The sequence below is a fragment of the Falco cherrug genome, chromosome 4 (genome assembly GCF_023634085.1).
Source record: "Falco cherrug isolate bFalChe1 chromosome 4, bFalChe1.pri, whole genome shotgun sequence".
Classification (NCBI taxonomy): domain Eukaryota; kingdom Metazoa; phylum Chordata; class Aves; order Falconiformes; family Falconidae; genus Falco; species Falco cherrug.
The window spans coordinates 102,381,367-102,404,455 of record NC_073700.1 but is presented as its reverse complement, the minus strand read 5'-3'; the positions used below and the strand labels follow the sequence as shown (position 1 = coordinate 102,404,455).

Here is a 23,089-nt window from a genome sequence, read left to right as displayed (position 1 = left end):
TCACAGTATTTTGAAAATTTTGATAACTTCATTTGCAAGCTTCTGTGAAACTTGGACCATTTAAATATTTGCATAATCTTTTTGCAAGACACTATCACCATTACAGTATTGCTGTATATATCACAACAGCAACATGCACCACTGAATGCGACCCCCTTGTCATTGAATTTGGTCTGATGTCTAAAACGATATTTAATAATGGCCACCAATAATTCTGTTGGTTGCTTTCTTGCTTCTGTAATCTTGGTTACATTTTTTGTTTCTAAATAGCCAAGAGATTAACCTCTGTTTCTTTCCCTTCCCTCTCTTCCTCCTTTCCTCCTTTCTCCTTTGTTTTCTTTGAAGATCAGTTGCTGAAATGTCTGAAGAATTAAACATGGTTTTAATTCTTTCTTAAAAAAATAAGATGACTTAGTAGTTTGGGAATGTTGCTTTTGTTAACAGTTTCTCTTTATCTGCTACTCATTACAGTTTTGTCTAATGCAAACAGTGATTTAGAGAGAAAAACATACAATAGGTAATTTGAGAGACTTCCCAATTTTTTGTAAAGTCAGTACCAGTGAAGGGCTGAAGCAGTTGATGCTGGTGCTGGTCATCCTTTCTGTACCAACAGCAGGCATTTAGAAATGATTATCTGTGCCAGGCCCATTTATAACTCAGACATAGATGTATTTTTATGCTTCCAAGGAGATAGTTACTACTTAGTTGTGTTTCATAATCCACAGTGTCCAGGGCTGATGCATTTTATACCTAGACAAACAATGTTTTCTTCTCTGTGGGAGACAGTTTCCAAGCCTGTCCAGGTATGCAGTAGTACCCTCATATGCAAACCATGCACAAAGACATTTACTGTGTATTTAGCATGCGTGTGAGTTAGACATTGGTCAGTATTTTGCATGCTTATTTTCAGCAAAACCTTAGTTTAGCAAAGAGAGGAATTGAACCTGAAGGTTCAACACAGAAGGAGAAAGTAGAAGGGAAAAAGGTAACTGGCAATAAGTTAAAAGATACAGAGCAACAAATTAAAACTTCCTCATGACACAAGATGCTGTCATTGTGAGCAATGTTTTGGAAAGATGCCTAAGTGGCACAAATACCAGAGACCAGTTTAAATGGTTGGATTTTGAGCTTATAAAACAGAGAAGTATTTTAAAATAATGACCTATATGCAATCACTGTACCTGAAATCAGGATTTTAAAAGGGACCATTTTTACTCATAAACAGGGCCATGGTTTGGTTAAATAGAATCAGGACTGTACCTTGTCTCTGAGATTAGTTTTCTTATTTTTCATTTTGTTTTTGGATTTCCTTCTACAGTGAAAAATGCCATGCCATTTGCCCCAGAGATTTTCTTGCAGTTGGTTTTTCCTCCAAACTGCTGCTACAACAGTGTTTTCTTTTGCACAATGAACAGATGTTGGAGACAGGGGAAAAGGACATATCTTTTTCTACACTCTGCTGTATCTCAAAGAGATATTTGGTGGGCTGTCATTTTCAGTAGCACTGCAAGCCGTCCCTGGAAGTCTTCCCAGCTCACTGTAACACACATATTTAGCGTGCAGATGTGACTGTAATCCACAGCTGCTTTAACACTGGATCAGACTGATGGCAAAACGGGTGTGCCAGATCCCCAAAAGCAGATGGTTCATGGACCTGAAGATGGCAAGGTTAAATTTATGAGCTGGCTGTGAACACAGAATGATTCTGGCTTATTATGTATGTCCCTGTAAGGAGGGTATTATCCTCTTCTTTTCCCTTTTAACTTTTGTAAACTCCAGCACTTATCTTTAAATTCATCAGATAAATTGAAGTGGGAACAAAGTGACTCGACCCCAAGAACAGAAGCTGTGTGGATCAGACTTCCAGTCCCGTTCTGTAGGACAAAAAGGGCTTCTTGTCATGCATTTGGGTATCTGAACTTGCCATTGTGTTTATCAGCTCAACCTCTGACCTTCTGAGGTTCATGAATCACTTCCCAAGTTTGACCTCAATATTACATACTTTCCCTCTACAACCACTTTTTTCTTAGAACTTCCTTAAGGAGCACACATCACTGGGAAATGCTCCGTTTCTTTCATGTGCATCTATATATTTAAGAGGTGTCACATTAACATTCTAGATTTCTCCTCTAAAAAGGAAAGGTGGTTTTTATTCAGAAATAAATTCAGAATTTTTTCTAACAATGTGGAACATTTCTGACAGAACTGTGTGAATAATCAAAGGAAGGAAATCTGCCAAGTTAACTTTACTGGTGACTGAGCTTATTTTATTAAATCAGTATTTTAAATTAATCTAATTTGGGTTGTTGGCTTCTTCCCCTCCTCTCACTTCCTCCTGAAACAAGGTGTTTCAGTCAGACTATCTGCTGTCAGGGCCCGAGAGATCCTGTGCTGTGATGCCTGGCAGATATTAGCGGTGGTAACAAAACAACTCCAGGAATTTCAGTGTTGAGATTTCAATTGATTCCACCGTAGTAGCCAAGAGCACACCCATTCCCCTGGGACGGCAGTCCCCCAGTGTGAAAATACGGGGGGATCAGTCAGAGGCGATGAGGAAGAGAGACTTGTCTTCTGGTTTAACTCCCACATCGGTTCACCGTAGAAATCCCTTGAGTCCTAGGATGCAACCTTGGTTTTCCAAATCTCACCTTAAGGAGGAGAAACCTCGGGAGCCTTACGCATGGAAAACCTACCGTATCAGTGGATTTCACCACTTTGTAATTTGTAGGTCTCTCCAGTTTTTTCCGATGGGGCTGTGGCCTCCTGCACAGTAAGAAATCCTGCAGTGACAGCAGCCTGGCTTTGCGCAGGTGCTCCAGCACTAGGCGTAGGCTGGCCAGAGCAGGTTCAAGGGGATGGTGTGGAAGATTCCCCTCTGAGGAACAGGCATAGGACATCTGTGTAGTAGGTCAATATTCTGGTGAATTTTTGCACACAGTGAGGGAAAAACTTGTTTGCTGCAAGTAGGTGGTGATATATTGATGGAGTTGTTCATGAAAGCTGCTTCCCATCAGCACAGAAGGTATCAGACAACCTAAAATTTGGTCATTTATAGGTATTTGTGATTGCTGGAAGACAGATACTGGACTGATAAAGGTTCTTGTGAGACTTCACAGAGATTTGGAAGAGAAATAAACCTGCCTTATTTCACCTGATATTGAAGATGTGATAATTTATTTTTTTATAATCACTCCGCAACTTAATCATTTCTTTGTGAGATTTGCAAATCCAATTTACATAAGCTATGCAAATGTGATGGTCTAAGAGTCTTTTTAATGAAGCAAATGTGCTCATTTGTGTTCAAATCATAACAAAGAGGGGGAGGGGACAGAAACAGAACACCTTGTCTTTGCCCATGGAAAATTTTGCATGTTAAAGTGTTGAACAAAGGCCTTCAAACTTACTGGGGGAATCCTAGCCTTCCAGAGGCTTTCTGATATTCCTCGCACTTTATTGAAGACCTGAAATTTAAAGAAAGGTGTAGATAGGGTCTCTTGTTACTAGAATCTCTTTCTTCACCAATGTCAATAATTAGAAAACTGCAGGAACAAAATAACAAAAATCTTCATTCCTTTGTCTTAAGTTCAGACACTTCAGTAAAAATAAACAGTACGTAGACACATATGGTTTAAATAGTCTTTTTAAAAAAATCAGTATTTCAAATGAGATGGTGTTATTTCTCTGTCACATGACATTCTGAACAGACCAGTTGAGTAATCATTGAGAATGGTCTTTATTTATTATCATGTGTGGGGCTGATAGCAGCTATCCTTTTTTGTTAGTATTAGTATTAGTATTACTTTAAGGGATTGTATGTTGAAGAAGTGCAAGATTTTCATTCAGTAGCTGAGTGTATGTCCATTATCTGGCTGAGCGGCATAAAAATTCTGTGGTTCAGTTGTTCCATCGTAGGAGAATTATCTGACAAATATTTTCCTAAAGCGGCATTCATCAGTGCTGCTTTCTCAGGTGCACTTCATCAGAAGTGTCACTATCGGAAGGAGGAATAAGGTCTTGTCCTTCCACTGAAACATCAGCAAAACAATAGATGAAAAGACCTGGGAGAAAATGCTCTTCAGCACAACAGAGGACTGCTGCAGAGGCATCAGCCAGTGCCTTGGTATAGTTAATACTGTATTAAGCACAGAGTTAGCTATATTCAGTTTTGGTTTTGACAAAGCTGGACCTCTGTCACATGGAAGTCTGAGGCCAGCCCTAATATTCTGTATTTGGTATTTTTGGAATTCCTGTTTGTGTGCTATGGAAGAAAGTGCAGACAATTTTCCAGTAAGTCATTACTGCTCATCAGTTTTTATTCCTAATGAATGAGGATGCTTCAGACCATAAATCTTTCACTGGTCCAGGCTAACTGTTGCCTCTCCTGGGCTTCCAGCCAGCATAATTTTGTAGGGAGGAATTACACAACTTGATGAGAAAGAGGTAAATAGTCCTCTGTTAGCAGCTATTTGAAATAGCAGCTGTTTAATACTATTCAGCAATGGGGGATATTAGCAATATTACTGGGCAAACTGTAGGTGGTATACCATATGTACATATTGCCGCATGCTGTGTGGTATTTGTCTGATGTGAAACTTTTCATTTACTGGCAAGTGTGGTAGTGATATTTATAGTGGTCACTGCTGAAGTTCTTGAACAGATTCTGGTAATCTGTCACCATGCAGCATGGATATGGAGCACAGATAAGGAGATGAGTGTCAAGCCTTTCGTATTTTGTGCTTGGCAGGCCCACCACAGTGTCACTTATTCCTAGCACCAACGATCAGGAATGGACGTGATGCTAATATATAGAGAATGGAGCATGTGCGGTTTGTCTGCACGTGCCCACACACAGGTCAGAGGCGCGGTGGGGCTGGAGGGTGGGCTGAGGACCTGTGCAGAACCATGTGCTCAAATATCCATAATCCAGGTAACCGAAGGCAGCGTAAACATGTGTTTGCACGTCTTGTGGACATTGAGCGTTGTTAGGGCTTCAGTGAAAAAGCTGCTGCAAGTCATCCTTTCTGCACCCTCATTCTTATTTATGTCAAAGAAACTAAAATACGAGCAACTGTTCGTTTTCCCCTTTCCTCCCAGCCCTCCCCTTCCCTTGTTGCCACTTTGTCTCCAGGTCACATTAATGCGAGCTGTGGGATATAGCGAGCTCTGATCCAGGCAGCTATAACCTAGGAACTGCCTTATTTAGAAAGCTTGGATCTCTCCTTTCCCAAGGAATTATAAGGGTATTTTTTCTTAGTATTGAGTAGACATGTGATGAGATGTTAAAATGTCAACACCTTGATTTATAGAGAATATTGTAAGTTATTTTTTAAAATTGTTAGAACTAATTTTTCTGTCCCTCTAGGGCTTGTACATACTATTTGAGTTTTCTTTACCAGCACAGGAATATAAAAAGAAAGCAATAACAAATTTTACAAGTGTTAAAAAGAGAAAGGAAAATAAGAGAGGATTTTTTTCTCTAAAATCTATTCCAGACAAAAAATGTTTATGACATTAAGGTTTTATTGGCTCTCTTTTGGGATGAACTGTGTACATTTCCATTAGTAATTGATGCAACCTTACCAAACAATATGATATGCTGAGAATGTATAAGACGTAAGAATACAAAAACAAGTAGATCATCCCTCATGATTTTCTAGGCTAATTAATTTACATCAAAATTAGCATTGGTTGGGGTCATCTTATAGTTGATTCTTTGACATTTTAAACTTGCAGAATTAGCCATTTTTTATTTTTCTTTGTATGAAATGAATGCATTTTAAAAAAGTAGCCATGTGTTCTTGGCCTTAGTCTCCTGAATTATCCTTTGCTTGGGAGATAGTACATATTTTATTTAAAACAATGGCATTTTCAATAAGCAAACCATTTACCCTAGTGTCTGCTTATAATGAGAATAATATAAAAATTTAATATTGACATGAACTTTTTTTTTTTTGCTACATAAGGTAGTGTGAAGCCTGCCCTTTCAGATCAGAAATTATTTTTGGCCTCTGGGAACTTGGACCATCTCCTCTTAGACCAGCATGCAGCTGCCGGGCTAACCTGGCTCTTCCAGTAGTGCTGCCTGCTCTCTGCCTGCTCGTCACCAGAGCATTTACCCTGGCTGCTCACCTGCCTGCATGGGAGCTGGCCAAGCCCAAATGCTTTCCTGACCTGTCTGAGCAGCCATCTGGAAGGGGACAGATGCCATTATTCAGAAGTACTTCGGTAGATGGGTCCAGGGGCATTAAAAGCTCCCACCAGGAGCACAGACCCTGCTGCATGCTTGGTAGAGCACCTGTCCTTGAAGCAAATGCTGCTGTCTCATATCTCAGGCAACAAGCATATGGTCTGTATGACAAACAGAGAGAAATACAGTGCCTTGGGGTGGGATGGTGCCATGGCCATTTTTCAGCAGCTCCCAAAGAGGTGGCAGCACCTTGGCTAACGGGGCCCTCTCCTCTCTGCTTCTAACCCCACACAAAGGGAGATGTCTTCCATCTCCTGGTAGTATCTTACATTGGCAAGATTTTCACAAAGCGGGGGGGGAAGGGTGGAGGAAGGAAGACTAAAAGTCAAAGCAAATGCAGTATGTAGGAGGAGAGATTGTCAGCTCCCCATATTCAAGTAAACACTGGGGAAAAAGCTGGTCCTTCCTGCACAGCCCCAGCTGCTGTCCTGAAGCTTAAGGTGGAGCAGGGAATTCAGTCTCCAGCCCTGCCCTCTCCCTGCTTTTCCTGCAGTAGCTGTGGGTATGTCCGGAACGGTGGCGGCGGTGATGGTTGTTAACTGGACGCTGTTTTGACACTGCCAAGTCCTTTCACACAGGTCACCATCTGCTTGGTGGTGAACGGCAGTTGAAAGGCTCTGTGTAGCCCATTAACAAATTCTTTTGCTGTCCAGACCTCTGAAGTATTTTAGAAGCCTTGTTCAAAAGCTCAAGCACTTTTTTTTTTTTTTTTTTTTGTCTTTTCTGCTTCACAGCCCTTCTACTTTTGTTTCGTGTCTCATGGTAATGAATTAACTGTAAGTAAGGGTGACAGCCCAAGAAAATGGTAGACTGGGGTCCTGCAGGGTGTAGCCTTTGTAGGAAAGATGAGGCTCCTTCCCGAGAAGCTCTCGTGAGTTGGCTGTAGAATATTCATGAGCTACCTGTCTCACAAGCAACAGCAGGATTTGGCCCTCTGTTGTTATAGTGAGCAATCGGAGGTAAATGCATTGATCCCAGTGGAGTTATTAATTGACACTGGTGCAACAAAACCACCATTTGCCATAAAAGTTACGGAGAGATGACAACCAACGTACTGGACAGATCTTTTTCTCAGGAAGCTCTCTGGCAGGGAAGGTAGCCAATCTGTCCATGCTGCTTTGGGCCATCTGAGCTTCCCTGGAGAATTTAGATTTCCATCTAAGTTGCATTCAGTTTTTATTCATATTGGCTTAGAATATGTTTAATGTCTTTTTTTTTTTTTTTTTCCCCTGCAGTAATAGTAAAAATCTGTTTTTCTTCCCTAACTATGTGCAGGCTGGCATGGCTTTGACTTACGATCCAACAGCTGCTATACAGAATGGGTAAGGAATGCATGTTTTCTTATGCCTTTCTAAAAATTATTTTGAATGCCATCTTCTGTTTTCTCTTTCTGTGGTGAAACTTACTCAGAAGCAAATTCACTCAGTCATATTTTGTCTGAAGCATGTAATGTCATATTGTCAATTTCTTCTTTTAGTTTCCCTTTTGTTTTTATGCCCTCTTGTTTGTAATACCCATTTGAATGGGAAGTTGTTTTTCCTAATAGTTTCCATCTCTATTTGGCAAATGCTAGTGGATTTATTTTTTTTAATCTCTCTCTGTCATGAAGTGGAAACCAATGAAGTTTCCCTTTACTGACTTTGCTTTTGTTAAAATAATCATTGAAGATTCCAGTGTATTTTGGATAATAGAGCTGTTACTTCATCTGGGGCTCTCTCTACAGGCTGGCTGGCTTCCATGGCATTGTCTGAATAGAAATGCCAAATCAGAAGAAAGCCTTAAATTAGTGTGTAAGCAGACGGGATTTACGGGTAAAACTCTGAGCAACACTCTTCATTTCTCAGCTACCATTTGAAGACACAAGGGATTGTAAAATTTTTCAATTTTAGCAAAGAAATTACATAATTTTATTATTTACCTGCCTGATTACATTTCCAATTATTTCATGAGCTGGAAAAACAGAGCCTTGAAATCTAGCTATCCTTTCAGATAGGCAAACAACAATTTGAAGAGAAGCAGGAGGTTCAGCCGTGAACTCTTTGACAGTCACTCTTTGATCAGAGAGATGTTTGATATCATTATCAAACTCCATGCATACTTCTGTCTGTGTTCTCCAGCTGAAGGGGAGAATGTATTGATACAGACAAGAATGGGTTTATTTGTTAAGTATTTGTTCAGGCACTGCTAGTTGAAACGTTTAGGAAAAAACTAACATTCCCAGTACTTTAAAAAACAAAAAACAATGATAGTAGTATATTTTGCTTAATTGCCTTTTACAAGCAGTAGCTTTGCAGGACTCGTGATATTCCCATGTTGTGAAGGAAACGGCCAAACCAGAGCAACTCAGGAAAAAGAGGGTTTTCACACTGTGGCTGTGATTTTAGAATCCTCTGGCTCTGTTTCCCTGTTATGACCTCCCAAACAAGTCTTTCTTCTCTATCGTCATACTTTTCAGCTGGTTACATGCTATAGGCTATAAATAAAGCCACCACTAGTTCATAGTCCACCAGCATTTCGTCTGGACAACTGGCTTTTATTTCAGTAGAATTCCTGCATGTCAGTTGCATGAATGTTTGGAAACTGTAATTTGAATGATCCTTTGAGATGAATATAATTTTACCTTAAGAATATATTTTTTTAAATTATGAAAGTCATCTCAGAATCAGACATCACTTGTATCAAAGAGTACCAGTACTGCTCAGGTATTCAGGCTGCTCAGGTGGTTTGGTCATTCAGTTGTTTGAACTTACTGTCACTGATCATTGGGAAAAGAAGTAGTACACAATGTAGAATTTCAGCTCTCCGTTTTTTAAAATGTTCTTTTATTTGTAGAGCACGAAATAAACTACAGCCCTGGATATCTCTCTACGAGTGACAATTAATTACCGCTTTGACATATCTCTTCTTTCTGGAGTGTCAAAATATTTTCAATTCCATCAAAACAAAATCATCTCATTCAAAATGTTCTTATGGTGAGATCTTGATTGTATGCAGTATTATAAGGAGAAGCTGTTATTATGCGGGAAAATCGATTTGTCCACCAAAATTTACACAACTGTTGTTCCTTCCTTTGGTTGCATCTTACCTGGGGATCACCAGGACCCTTTGGTTACACAGTTTCTTTTTAGCTCCCCAGACATTCATGTCATAGTCTCTACATATCCTGTAGTTCTACATTTTTACTGTTTTTCAGAAGCCTCTTGGCTTGCAAGTGCAACAGAAGTCTATCTCATGGGTTTTGTTTTAGCTAAGTCTGGGAGCACCTCAATGCTTTGCTCGTAAAATGGGCAAATACGATTTGTTCTTCAGTGACACCAGACACTGGTATCATGGCAGGCGTGTGGCCGTGGTGAAAGAGTTAAATGCTCTTAAGCATGATGAAGTTCACCTAACTGTCAATGAAGGGGAGTTAAGCAAACACATTGCTCTTCCTCACAGTAAGGACAGTCGGGAAGCGAGCACAGAGCTGCAGCTTGCAGCCTGGTTGTGTCGATGGTGTGCCTGTACCTGCCCTGTGGGTGAAATCCTCCGTAATACTTTGGCAGTAAGGTGGGCCAAGCCATTAGTGTTTGCACGGAACAGTGTCACCCAGAGGTCTGTAAAACAAAGACTGCTTCCTTGCAGCAGGCCTGTTTGGTGCAGCAGTCAGGTTAAGCAGCTGTTGACCCTGCACACAGCTCAGGACTTGTTGATGTGCTGTGATAAGCATGAGTCACTTGGCCTTTTGGGTGCCCACCAGTGTGGAGCTTAGTGAACTGAGGCTGGAGACGGGAACTGTAAAAGTACCCAAGCCAAGGTGAAGATTCAGGTGAGGTATGAATGACCAATAAAACTTAAAAAAAGAGAGATTGACTGCACGTGCTGACATCTGTAGAGCCCTTTATAGGGTTGATGCATTTTGATGCATGTAAGTTGCTAAGTCTGCACAGGATTATATGGAGGGTGGAAGCCTACTAGAGAGACATGTCTCTTCAGGTGTCACAGGGTGGTATTTAAAATTCACAATTCCTTAAGAGGTGTGGATTATATTAGGGTTTGGGTCAGGGCATAACCACACCCACACCTCAGAGAAGAATCTGGACTCTTGCATGTTGTCCAGATGAAATGGTGGGTTCTCATTGCTCATGGTGCAGTATTATCACTTTTATTACTGTGTAACTGCATATTTGCCTTGAAAATCTATAGCAGGAATAAAACAAAAGAGAGTGAGAGAGAGGCTTTCACTAGAAATAGCTAAGATTTTTTCGCCACAAAGGAATAGATAATTTTCTTCTGAGTCTATTACATTGTAAAGCTTGATTCTCCATTTCATTATATTGTTTTTATGCCCATGTAACTCTATTTGAGCATCCAGTGATTTTACACCAGTGTAAAAATGGTATAATGAAGTGGAGAATCCAGCCTGTAGTGCACCTTAGCATTGCAGTATGAGTTACTGAAGACATGGTAACCACACACTTCAGTAGGTAAGCTCTTTTCCCCCGCCAATCTCTCGGCGTCTTTTTTGTTTTATAATCAGCCTTTTCTGAATTGCATTTACAAAGGTACTCAGGTTTTATTTTGGGGAGTAGTGTGCCTGTTGTAATATGCTATTGATTTTTCAATTTGTGGTATTAATATTTTTTTAGTGGTTTAATGCACTCATACAAAGAACAGAAAAGAGCTCTTGTACTTGCACTGTAAGGATGCTCATTTAAAATCGTCCTAAGGCTTGAGTCCTCCTGGCCATTTGACTAAGATTGCGATGTACTGTATCAGTTTAATATCTGATATCTGGGGGACTATACTGTGCATTTGCTGGCCAGTGGGCTCAATATTCAGATAGGTCTTTTTCATCTCAAACATCTGACTGTGTGGCTTATTGCAACAGAAAATTGCTGCCTTGATAACGCTTGGTAATACTGTTACATTATGTGAGCCCCAGGATACTATTTATGAATCTAACTCTTTCAGTACTGCCCGCAGGCATGAGGCATGAGCAAATGGTGTTTATTGCAGTGCAAATAGGATCTTGCTCTTGTGCAGATTCTGTGAGGAAGCTTGCACATTCCCCCATAGGATGGGAACCATATGGATTTTTTTTCCTACTTCTTGGCAGGGAAATAGCGACCAGACGCTACAGATAGTGCAGTCCCCAAATGCAGAGGGAAGGTTGATGTAGGAGTATGTGCTTTGTCTGTTAAGCAACAGAAGCTGTTCTTAAAGCATTGCCTGTGCGTGCCTGATGATGATGTACTGGGAATGTGGTTCTTTTAACATCTCTTAAAAACATTTTCTTCTGACCCCTTTCTAAACCCTTCTTCATGAGCATCCAGGAACATCTTTTTGCCTCCCAGTGATGAGTTTTCCCTGTGCTTACGGAATCTGGGAATGCTGAAAAACTATTTTTAATACAAGGGTAATGTCCATTTTGCCTCACCCCTGCCACCTGCCTTTCTGTACTTTTGCTTCTAGCATTGCAGTTGCAGCCGAGGAGCAGGGACACTGGCTCATGCCTGCAAAAAGCTGCACAGACCAATATAAGGATGCAAAGTGCATTTGCAGAAGATGCAACTGAGCCTTTTGGAGAGCTCTCCTTAGAGCCCACAGGTCAACTAGCACAAAGCCTACAGCTCTCAAAGTACCATACCAGAGAATGTACGTTATAATGCCACGAACCTTGGGGAAATAATTGAATATATCTAAAATGAGTCAAAGCTGTATCATTCATCTCTCTTTCCACTCCTCTTTGTGATGTACCCATTCTGATGACTGAGAATCCTGTATTCCCTTGGACAGGCTTACAACATGCATCTTCCATCTCATTTCACTTCTCACTGAGCCTAAAGAAAAACAAAAAAAAGGGAGAAAGCCTAAGATCAAATATGGCAGGGTCAGCAGTTGTAGATCTTGTTGGGATGCTGTAGGGTTTACACCAGAACAGGCCACTCTTGCATTTTTGCTCCTCCTGTCTTTTATTAGGTCCCCAGCATGTCACTTATGCCAATTACATGTTAGGATATTGGCCTATTTATATTTAAGGGAATTTGGAGAGATGTCTGCCTGTCCCGTGGGTGAGAGCACGTTGAGCCCTCTGTGAGCGGGCGCTGCTGGGGCAGTGCATAGCTCCAGCACTGTGGTAGGCTGAGCATCCCACACCTTGGGGAGGCTCCGCTTGGGTCTGTCCTCGGCAAGAACACCGCATCTTCACCATACCACTGTACTTCACGCATGGCAGAGATATCCACATACTTTTTTTAGATCCCTTTTGGCACAAGTGACACTGTGGCAGGAAGATAAGCCTTCGTGTCTGGGTGTGAGGGATTCCTAATTGCAAAATGTTTGACCTACAGCCTTTCATGGTGACTCAGATTGCTGAATTTGTTTTATTATTGTTAAAATTGAAATATATGAACTGGATTTTCTCACGTTGTTGTTTGCTACATCAGATTTCCTTCCTTTCTCTTCTATGACGCTCTGATGAGTGAATTTTGACAACATAGCTGAGTGTCCGGATAGCATGTTTTATTTGATGCTTATTTGAGAGCATTCCAAACTGCGGCAGATAAATGGTATTGGCAGGGGTGTTGGAAGGGTTGTATTTTTCACATTACCAGAGTGTATATTCTACAAGCTTATGTTCTATTCAGATAACTGCATCTCTAAGCTGAAACAGAAATGGTTAGCTGTCTGTCAAGTTCTGGGCTTAGCACACGTTTTCTGTAAATTTGGTAGTATTTGCTGGGATTTATTGGAGAGTTTATTCCAAAGAGTCAGCACTACTTCCAAATGGAAAGTTGTTTCTCCCCTGCACTTGTCTTTGTGCAGGCAGTTTTTACGCGATATGGGTATGAGCGCAGCACCAGTGCCAGGCTGATGGATTGAATGAGAACAAAAAGGGGGGAAGAAAAGTGTTGTTTTCTCAAAAGAGTTTTGGTTTTATACGGCTCTTCAGTTTAAGAGGTTTATATGTATTTCTATGCATTATAGTTTTTACCCATAGAGTACATTCTGTTAGTCTGCCATTGACTGTTTTCATGTGCCACACAGAGCATTGCTTAGTGCATCCACTTACCAACAGCACAGCCAAAATGATGTCTGTTAACCTTGATCAGGGAGAAGGCCCCTGGGACAGGACTTTAGACAGCATATGCATCATGTTAATGCCATAGATGAACCTGGCTAGTGCTATAAAAATTCTTCTCCCCCCCCCAAGGTTGTATGAACGTAACATTTGATACAAGCAGTGGGACAGAAATGCCTCTAAGTTCTCATAATAGGATATATATAAAATTGGGCAAAGGCACAGTTTTAAAATAGTCTCTGTGTGAGCATTGTAAGGGCAGATAAATGTTCCTAAAATAGCAATATATTTCTATTAAAACAAAAAATCACTCAGACGCCACCTGCTGTTTTTGGCATTTTAAAATCTTATTTGGAATAGAGAGAACAAATGATTGCTTCTCTGCCTCCCTCTTCCCTCCTAACTTCAAATGTTTCCACCCAACCTTCAAAGACGGCAGCCTGTTTTTCCAGTGCTATTGGTTGGATGAAGTTGGTGGTTATTTGAGCTTGCATCCAGAATGACTGCATCCAGTCTGAACTAGACTGATTAGTAGTAAATCCAGGATGCCAGGGCGATCAGGAAACAGAGCACTTGTTTAAACATCAGTAATGATTTTTTTGTTGCATGGCTCTCATGGAAAGCTACTGTTGATTGCCTCAGCGTGGGGAGAAAAACAGCATAAAAAGACAAGGTGTGTAATCCACTTCACCGTTACAGAGAGAGCACATGTGCAAAATTTTCTGTTACTCCTCTAAGATTGGTGCATGCTGTATGAGGACTATCTGCATGGGGTATAAATTGGACAAGAGAACACTACACAGGATTGTTTCGTTCTCCTGGAGTCCAAAATATCAGCATTTTGACAGCTGTAAGACCACAAGCATTCTTTTTTAAGCAATTTTATTTTTCTAACTTAGAGTTAAAACTGAAAAAAGGGCAAATGCAAAAATCTTTACAAGCACATTCATATTAAGTACTTACACAATCCACCAGTAGCAGTATTTCCCAAGTGATAATTTTATCAATAATCATTAACCCACAGGGAAGAAGCAATACAACATTTATTACCATCAAGCAAGAGATAGTGCAACTTTTGTTCGTAGCATGCAACAGTGGAAATAAAAACAACTAAATCTGAGATTTTCAGTGCTGCCTGGGGCATTTAGACTCATAATTCCTGATGTATATGGAATGTGTTATTCTCAGCATTGAAGCATTAAGATCTGAAAAGAAAACAGCACTGCATGTAAAAACGAAATCAGTAATATTGTCTTCGATATCACATAAGAAGTTTCACTAGCTAGCACTCTGGAAAATCAGCTGCCTTTGCATTTCAGATAATTACTTCTTGTATCGTGAAGTTCTATATTTGTGCTAGTTGAAGTGAAAAAAATATGCTTTGTGTAAATATTCCTCCTCCTTTCCATTTTCAAGATCTGTTCAGTGGAGCCATCACATCTTCTTTATTGTGGTTTTGGAAATAGATGGACATAATTACCTGTGTAGACTCTTCTTGTTTTTGCCTGGGAGGCAGTGAATTAGTTAGTCAGAGCCGAGCAGTTGAAAAGTTCAAAATATCTCGCTTTTGTTCTTTATTTGCAGATTTTATTCCTCACCGTACAGTATTCCAACAAACCGCATGATTCCACAGACATCAATCACGCCATTCATTGCTGCTTCCCCTGTCTCTACATATCAGGTACGTCAGATTTGCGCTTGTCTACTGTGTTTCCCAGTTAATTATGTTTTGGATGTGGATGAAGGCAGAGTGTATACCACAGAAAAATGTGAGTGCTTGCGCTCTTGAGTCACACTTTTAAAAAAAGGCTTTCTAGTAGTATTCAGGTATCATTTGATGTAGGGTTTTAACCATTTCCTTCATTCTTTACATTAGCAGTGAAAACCACCAGAATTTTTGTTTCAGTCAGCTTCTCTAGTAAACAGCATGTGCTTCATTTCCAGTTGACAACAGCAGAAGCTTATCATTCTTACTGAAATGTTTTGTCATTTTGGCTTCCCTTCATTAGCCAACTGTTTTTTTTAAATGTGTTTTTTTATAATGTATGTTGACTGCATCATATTTTGTCCTTTTGACCTCAGCTGTATTTGTTTGAGTAACAGCAACCTTTAAAAGCACTGATTTTTATCCAATAATCCCTGACAAAGCAAGTTACAAGAAGATAACTGTCCTCACATCCTTCTTTAGTCTCCCACACACTTTGTCGTTCAGAATTTCTCTTTTCAGCATATCCCTCACAGATCTCCACTGGGAAATTATTGCCGTGCTCTGGCTTTCCGAGATGGAAGTCAAAACCAGATTGTATAATTTTATTATTAGCCATTTGCTGGGAAATATCACTTCACTCTGAAGCTGGTCATTGGTTATATATTTTCCCATTTCAGTTATTTCTGTCCTATAGCCTCAGTGTTCTTCCAGTCCCGAGTCCTACCTAAGATAAGCTACCCAAAACTTGCAAAGCTGCACGGTGGTTCCCATTGCTCTTACACATTGTTCTTAATGTTAGGGTTGGTTTGTTGGGGTTTTTTTTGGCTGGGGGGGGGGGGAAGTGAGATGGTATGCTACTGCTTACAGGTAATTCTAGGAAGTTATGTTTACACTTAACTGTGTTTTAAAATTGATATTCAAAGATAAATGATCCTTGTAATTTTCTTGGATTTTTTTGTTATTTAATTGTAGATGGCTAGGTAACACTTGCCAAACAGAAGATTTTTTGGTGATAGAAATTCAGTAAATTGCAGTAAATGGCAACACCAAGAAAACGTCAGTGCCAGAGACATACAAGTGCAGCTCACATGCACTTTTCTCAGCAGCAAAGCTGGTTTAAGAGTCATGTCTCCTCCCTCTTATTCATGCCACTGAATTCGGGCCACCCAGCCACTTACTGCCATCACTGCTCCACGGTTCACAGTTGCTCCCTTTTCCCATCCTGACTTGAACCTTTGCATCAGTTCATGGTTTGCATTTGACACGTTTGCACCAAAAGCATTGGGTTTTATTTTTCTGCCCAATATCATTCCCCATAGATAGCTTGCAGTGTAAGCCCAAAGACATTTGCCCTGGCACAGAGGAAGAACTGCAAGGGTGCAAGAATGGGAGTAATGAACAGCAGCAAGCTGTGACAGCTCAAATATATTTTAACTAGTGGGTATTCACAACAGCAATTTTTGTAGTAGAGGTGTGTTTACATGTGTGTGCACTGTTTGTTGTTCTAAATATGTCACTGAACCTGCTTTTCAACAAAAACTACTTTGATAGACTTAAAGAAGTGTTGAAGCACACAATTATGCAATTAATTCTCACCACTTGTTTCAAGAATGAAATCACAGGGCATGTGGAGAATTGGGACCTTGTAGCTTTCTCCTGATCATTCCTGCTCACGTTCATTTCGAGATGCCACATGCCCATCTCTGGGAGCTTGGGGGTAGCCAGTGAGGTGCCCATCGATGGCTGTAGCACAGCTATATTTGTTGTGTACGTCCTGTGTGTTGTGGTGCCCAGGCTGATGCAAAAGGAAAGTGGGATACACGATTCTGGAGGCTGAGGCTGAGCTATGGTAGCATGTGGGCTGTTCACGCTCAGCACAAGAAGGAGCTATGATATCAGAGATGCCACTACAAATGTGCAAGCACTCTGTAATGCATTTAATTGTTAGTAAAACTGGAATATGTTACTTGTCAGTTAAGGCAGAACAGCAAAGACAGAATTTGGTGAGGTATAGAGAGTTCTGGTGAGAACGGACCCCACGATGCCCATGGTAAGAGCTGATCCTGAAGGACAGAGACTTCTTAAGCCAGCTTTGCCATGGAAGCTTTCAATTAGAATAAGCTTCAGAAACTCTCAATTAGATCAGCAGTTCTTACTGAAAATTGAATAAATCATTCTGGAATCTCTGAAAATGTTATATCGTCAAAAGTTCATACGGAAATTTTTGAAAATAAACTTTGAACACTTTCTGTCTCCTGCACTGTCGGTTGGATGACACGTTCATGACTGTATTGATGGCTGAAAGCAAATAATACATATGTTAAAATAGGACAACGTGGAAAATTGAAGATTGCTTTATGAGATAAAATGGTGTGGATCACAGAAGTGATGCAATCCCACTTTGGTAGAAAAAATTATCAAATGAAATTTGAAACCTTTTCGTTTTGTCAGTAGCTCCATGAAGCATAAATGAATTTTGTGTTCAGTTACATAACTCTTTTGCCAAAATTAGCGCCATATTTGTAATAGAAATAATATTATCAAGTAAGTCTTTGGTTTCTGTTTTAAACTTTTCTGTGCTAATTAAAAGTATTTGATACACAGGTCCAGAGTACTTCATGGATGCCTCATCCACCATATGTTATGCAACCAACAGTAAGTGGATACCTGCTTCTATCCAGCTAAAAGTGCTTACATTGTAACCTCACTCTGCTTGCAGCCGATTTAAAGTCCTAGGTCATGTAAGAGCAGCCAGCTGCTCCTTTTGACAAGAGCCCTCGGCTGTAAAGACTCTGCTTCTTTTATGAGCACCATTTGATTTAGTGAAAAGGGGAGGATGGGTGATATGTTAGCTAATTGTATTGATTATTGGAGAATAACAATATCTAAAGTGTTGCTTCTGAAGCTTTGCTTCAGGGACTGCAAGATAACTGCATTCCTGTATACTCTGAATTGCCAGGATCAGCACGTTACCCCTCTCTTATATGCTTACCCATCAGAAAGGTCCTTTGTAGTTGTATCCTCAGTGCTTCAGTAATGCATTTCAAATACTGGAAAAAGGTAAAGCACAGCTGTCTTACAGAGTCTCTGCCGAATCTGAATCTGCTTTATGATTTGACCAGTCAAGTGTCTTTTTTTTTTTTTCCCCCTAAGTAAAATGTCGTCTTTCATCAATTTATAACTGCTACTTAAAGCTGCATTACACTTCTACTGACATTCATTAGAAGCAGTGCAGGTGATTTTTTGTTTACCTCACAGGAGAGGTTGGATATATTTTGCCTAAATATTAGCAGTATACTAGAAGGAAGCAACAAACAGAATCCCACTGTGTACAGATTAGTTTTGTTTCCAACCTTTGATCAGTTTCTCAGGTATGGTTCCACTTCACAGTGTCAATTAATCAAAATTCAAACGTGTACTCCACATAAGCATCGGTACATTGATTTATATGAGGAGGGTAAAATTAAAATGAAGGTATATAATTGAGGATTGTTCATTATCCACTTTTGTGTTCAAATATTTTGACTTCATAATAGCATAACCTCTGGTGGGACTTAGCTATACAGCAACATGGGTAGAATTACACTACGTACCCATTCAGTAGCACAGGACTCTCATCCCAGTTTGAAGCCCACTTCCACACACTTCAACTCTTTGGAGACAAGTTCTTCAGTTTTCTCTCACCACACAGTGACCGTAGCAGAGGAATGACTGTCTCCTGGGAGCCCAATTCCAACCACTGTGGTGCTGCGCCTCTTTCCAGACCCTGGTGGAAGTTTCCATCTCAATGGAGTAAAGCTGCTGGCTGTGGTCTTTGTAGGGAGACAAGCTGTATCAAACAAACTCAGTTAAAATCACTCCTGTGTTCTAATATTTGTATTTAATTGCAGCCCACAGGTAATCTTAGGGGTGTGTATATGATGAGTTATCAGACTTGTGGAAGCCAAAGGATCTCTGGTCCTTGCAGAAGGACCTCTTTTCTAAAAGAAAAACCTAAGCACTTTACCAGTCCCAGTTTTTGTATATGTGTGTGTTTGAGTTTAATTTGACAGTGTTCGGCAAAGCATTTTTTTGCAGTATTAGAAGAGGTATTTTGCTGTGGTAATTGGATTTATTTACCCCTTACTAAAGTGCTGTGAAGAGAAAAGTAACTTTTATAGTGAGTGGCACCTTCAGTATGGCAAGTTAAATTTATGTTCATTGCCAGCCAGAGAGTTGTGTCAATGAAGGGATGTGTGCTTGTAGATGGAAGAGCAGAGGGACAGTGGATCAGTGGTGTAACGTTTCAGTTCTAGTGTCATGGCAGGTTACCTCCATGTGTCCATGTGTTGTCTGTAGCAAACCCAATCTCTTCACAGAAAGATTTTTCCCTTATGTTTCCCAAGATTATTCTCTTAAAGGACATGAGGCATTTAGTACTGAAGAAGTATAAAAGCAAAAACGCAGAACTGCCATTCCCCAGGTTTCATTCAGAGAGGAATTCTTTATTAGAAATGTCTGAAAATTTGTCAGAGAATTACTGCACAGAGGACTCAAGAGGCATCAGAATTAATGGCCTGTTTTGAAAGGAAATAAAGAATCTGTGTCCATTGTAAGTTGCTGTAGTTTCATGCCTGACTATAGAATCTATTCTAGGCACATCCGTAGTTTAAAAAAAATGAAGAAAAGATTATGATAAAGTTGGCAGAATTTAAGACATGGGTATTGGTAACCCTGTAAGCTTAAAGTCCTGTGAACAGGGAACTTTCAAAATTGGTTAGCTTTTTGTTTCTTCTTGTAACTTAGTTTGCCATGTTATTATCTAAATTGCCACCACTTTGTAATACTTTATGAAATGATTGATTTTGACACGTGATGTCCCACTGGAAACCAGTGCAGATAAATACTACATTCCCCTTGCCCCAGGAAGAAGAACATCTTGTTAAGCCTCTATTATTCTGTGTGAGTAGAGATGAACTCATACAGAAAGCACAGTTTGAATTGCTCAGATGCTGGCGGTTAATTCTTTATTTTGATTATAAGTATCCACTAAATCATGTTACTGGATGATTAGCTTTTCACTTCCAACAGAAAGTCCTACTTGATATTTATGTATAATCTAACACCGCGTAGTGTCCCTCATGACAGAAAAATAGGCAGGACTGCTGTGTAGGAGACAAAGGAGGTTTTTCATTCAGCATGCTGCGCACAGACAGGACAGTTTTCTCCCAGGCTGGCAAGCTTGCTGACAGGAGGGAAGAGCTGTGCCACAGGGCGCTACCACCCTGCGCCTGCCTGCCTCTTCTCTGCCTGCCCGTCTCACCTGCCTTGCCACCTGCCTGCCCACTCATTTATACCACGCTCTTTTGTCAGTGATAGCCCCTGCGGTAGGTTGGTCTGCCTGACACACTGCTCATTCATTTCCCTTTGTATATTGACTTCAGCCACATTTTTCTGATGTGTGCATTCCACATCCATTTACTTGGTGGATTAAAAAAACCCCGCTATAGCAAAAGATTGTATCTCTGGTTCCTTCTGTAGCTTTTTAACTACAACCAGATAAACATCTGATCCCAACAAAAAACAGTAACATATATATTAACTGGAAAATACTTGCTTATACTGCTTTCCATTCCCCAACCTTGTTTGTTGTCTTACTTTTGTGATCTCCTTAAAAGCAGATGACAACCAAAATGCAAATCTATGAGGGAAAAAAAAAGTCTTTTTTTTTTTTTTTTTTCCTAATGGGAGAAAATCAGAGAGGCAGTCAAGGACTCTGCAGGTATATCATAATTTACTTGTGATTTTCCGTGTAACTTTTAACATTGATATCATAGGTTGATGCCAATGAGCACCTGCAAATACAGTTTTAAAAGGGTTTTTATTTTTTGTCATCAGTGATTTTTGCTAGCTTTATACAGAGAGCCATGGAAAATTAATATCAGATAGGTTTAGGTAACATTGCTATTTCAGAATAAGTATGATTTAAAGATATTCTTCTGCTGGCAATAGTAGGGTTACATGTGAAAACCTCTCACATCTTTGTGCTTGCACAACCTTGGGGGTTTTGGAAAACAGGATTCCTGAATCACATGAACCTGATGAAAAGTTTGCCTTGAGGCTCATGTGTGACTTAGACACTTTTGAAAAATGTACCCTTTGTAAATGTAACCTTCACCACTTTTTGACCGTATTGACTGCCCTGCGTCTGAGTAAGGATACCTCAGATTTGCCAGTTTTGTTGCTTTGCCACGTGCACTGTCCCTCTCAGTAGCTGTAATGGAAGACAAGCTCCAGAGGAGTTATGGCAGTATGGGTTTGGATATATATTGGCATAACATTTAATGCATTGATGGCAGTCTGAGCTCCGTTTAGTTAACTATAGCTTTCAAAGTACAGTGCTCACTCATCCCTACTTGAAACAAGTCTTGTATTTCATTACAGCCTCAGGATAAGGATAGATGGATAGCGATGACAGAATAAAAACATAAATGGGATAAGAGTTATTCTGGGGATTTATAACATTAGCCATATTAGTGTGTTTTTCCTGTAGTCCCTGAAGGCTGTCTGGTGGTTCAGGGGAAACTTTGAAAAACATGTTGTTTAAAGTCAATTCACATATAGATAATCTTCACTTTTATTAACGATGACATTTGTATAAAACTTGTTTGATTTGAATCTTTATTACAAATAATATGTGTAGTCCTCCTCTCTAAAGGCAGGTTTTTTTAGTGAACCAACAGAAATGCTCTGCCCTAATACTGTATGTGGGTTTATGCTTACCCTCTTTTATTTACAAGTAAACCGGTGTGACCATAAGTAATCACTGGGTACGCACAGATAGATGTTCTTGTCAGTCTGTGTGGAACAGTTTCTGCATAATAGCTGGAGAATGAATATGCCAGTGGCAGCATGAAGTGTGCAAGCAGAGCAGCATATGGAAAAACCTACTATTGATAATGATAAAGTGTGTTGGGGAGAACTTCTCTTCTGGACATTTCTCAAGCCCTTACAGCCCTTTTAGAAAGGTCATCGTCTTAACAAATGCCCTTATTAATTTTTTCTGCCTTCCTTCCTCTGGCCCATGGCTGAATGTAATCTGTCTGTCTTTAAAATCAACAACAAAAACGTTTCTTGTTTCATAAGCAGTGTCAAACCCCTGCTCTGGTAAGAAGTGAGGCCGAGTAAGGACTCCAAATTCTTGCCTTTTGATTGTTGTGCATGAATGTAGCATAAAAAGTACAAACTGTCCAACTGAAATATATCAGTTTTCATTTTCTCACTAGCAACGCTGTTGTTTTGGAGAATACCCAAAATACCACAGCAGTTTCAGTGTTTTAATTCCTATGCCCTCGAACAAAGAAGTTCCTTGTACTCTGTTCAGTGGCCCTCTCCCAAGGCAGCTTTCTCTGCCTCCCGTTTGTTGTTTTACCTCTTTAGCAAATAGAGCCAGGAGTCCATCTTGCATTGCCTGTTGGAGTGTAAGGGAACAAAGTATGTCCTCTGCAGACAGCCGAGTCCTGACTCCAAGATGAAATGGGAGAGTTCGGCTAGCTGGTATGAAAAGTAAACAGGAAATAATCCCTTAGAAATTGGAATCTCCAGCCAGTCTTTTAACTTTTAGCTGTGTCTTTTTAAGAGATCCTTTGAACATGAACTCACTTGAACTTTTAAGGCTAAAGAGTTTAGAAGTTGAAATAACTAACCAAATACCAATGCCAAAGTTCTGCTCAACAATTTTAATTCCGGTGTTTCCCGAGGCAGAAAATCAAGGACTGCCAATTCCATAACTCTGATAATCATGACAGTAATTGGCAGCATTCCTTTGGGACAGGCAGGCTCGCATGAGGTCATTTCTGCCGCCCACCGTACATAGGTGTTGCCTCAGTGCTGCTAAATGGGTAATTTCAGACTCAGCTGAGCACGCGCCTACCAACCCTCTTTAGTGCCAGGTGCTGTTATGTTGAGGAGAGTACCCAGGACAGAGGAGCAATGCCCAAGCTCAACCAGCTCATGCCTCGAAGAGGAAATGCATGTAAATAATTCACCCAAGTTACATCCCATACTCAGGTGTAGGGGATTGTACGTTTGA

The 23,089-nt window shown here is 40.2% G+C and overlaps 1 protein-coding gene across 8 annotated transcripts in view; it reads left to right on the top strand.

The window, feature by feature from the left end:
- The window catches only part of RBMS3 (RNA binding motif single stranded interacting protein 3), a 719,214-nt gene that overhangs the window by 631,721 nt on the left and 64,404 nt on the right, over window positions 1-23,089 (top strand). For all 8 annotated transcript variants that reach the window (XM_055707003.1, XM_055707004.1, XM_055707002.1 and 5 more), the window contains 3 exons: window positions 7,523-7,569; window positions 14,895-14,991; window positions 17,623-17,673. In XM_055707003.1, the coding sequence (XP_055562978.1) occupies window positions 7,523-7,569; window positions 14,895-14,991; window positions 17,623-17,673 (195 nt within the window). The remainder of the gene's footprint in view (window positions 1-7,522; window positions 7,570-14,894; window positions 14,992-17,622; window positions 17,674-23,089) is intronic.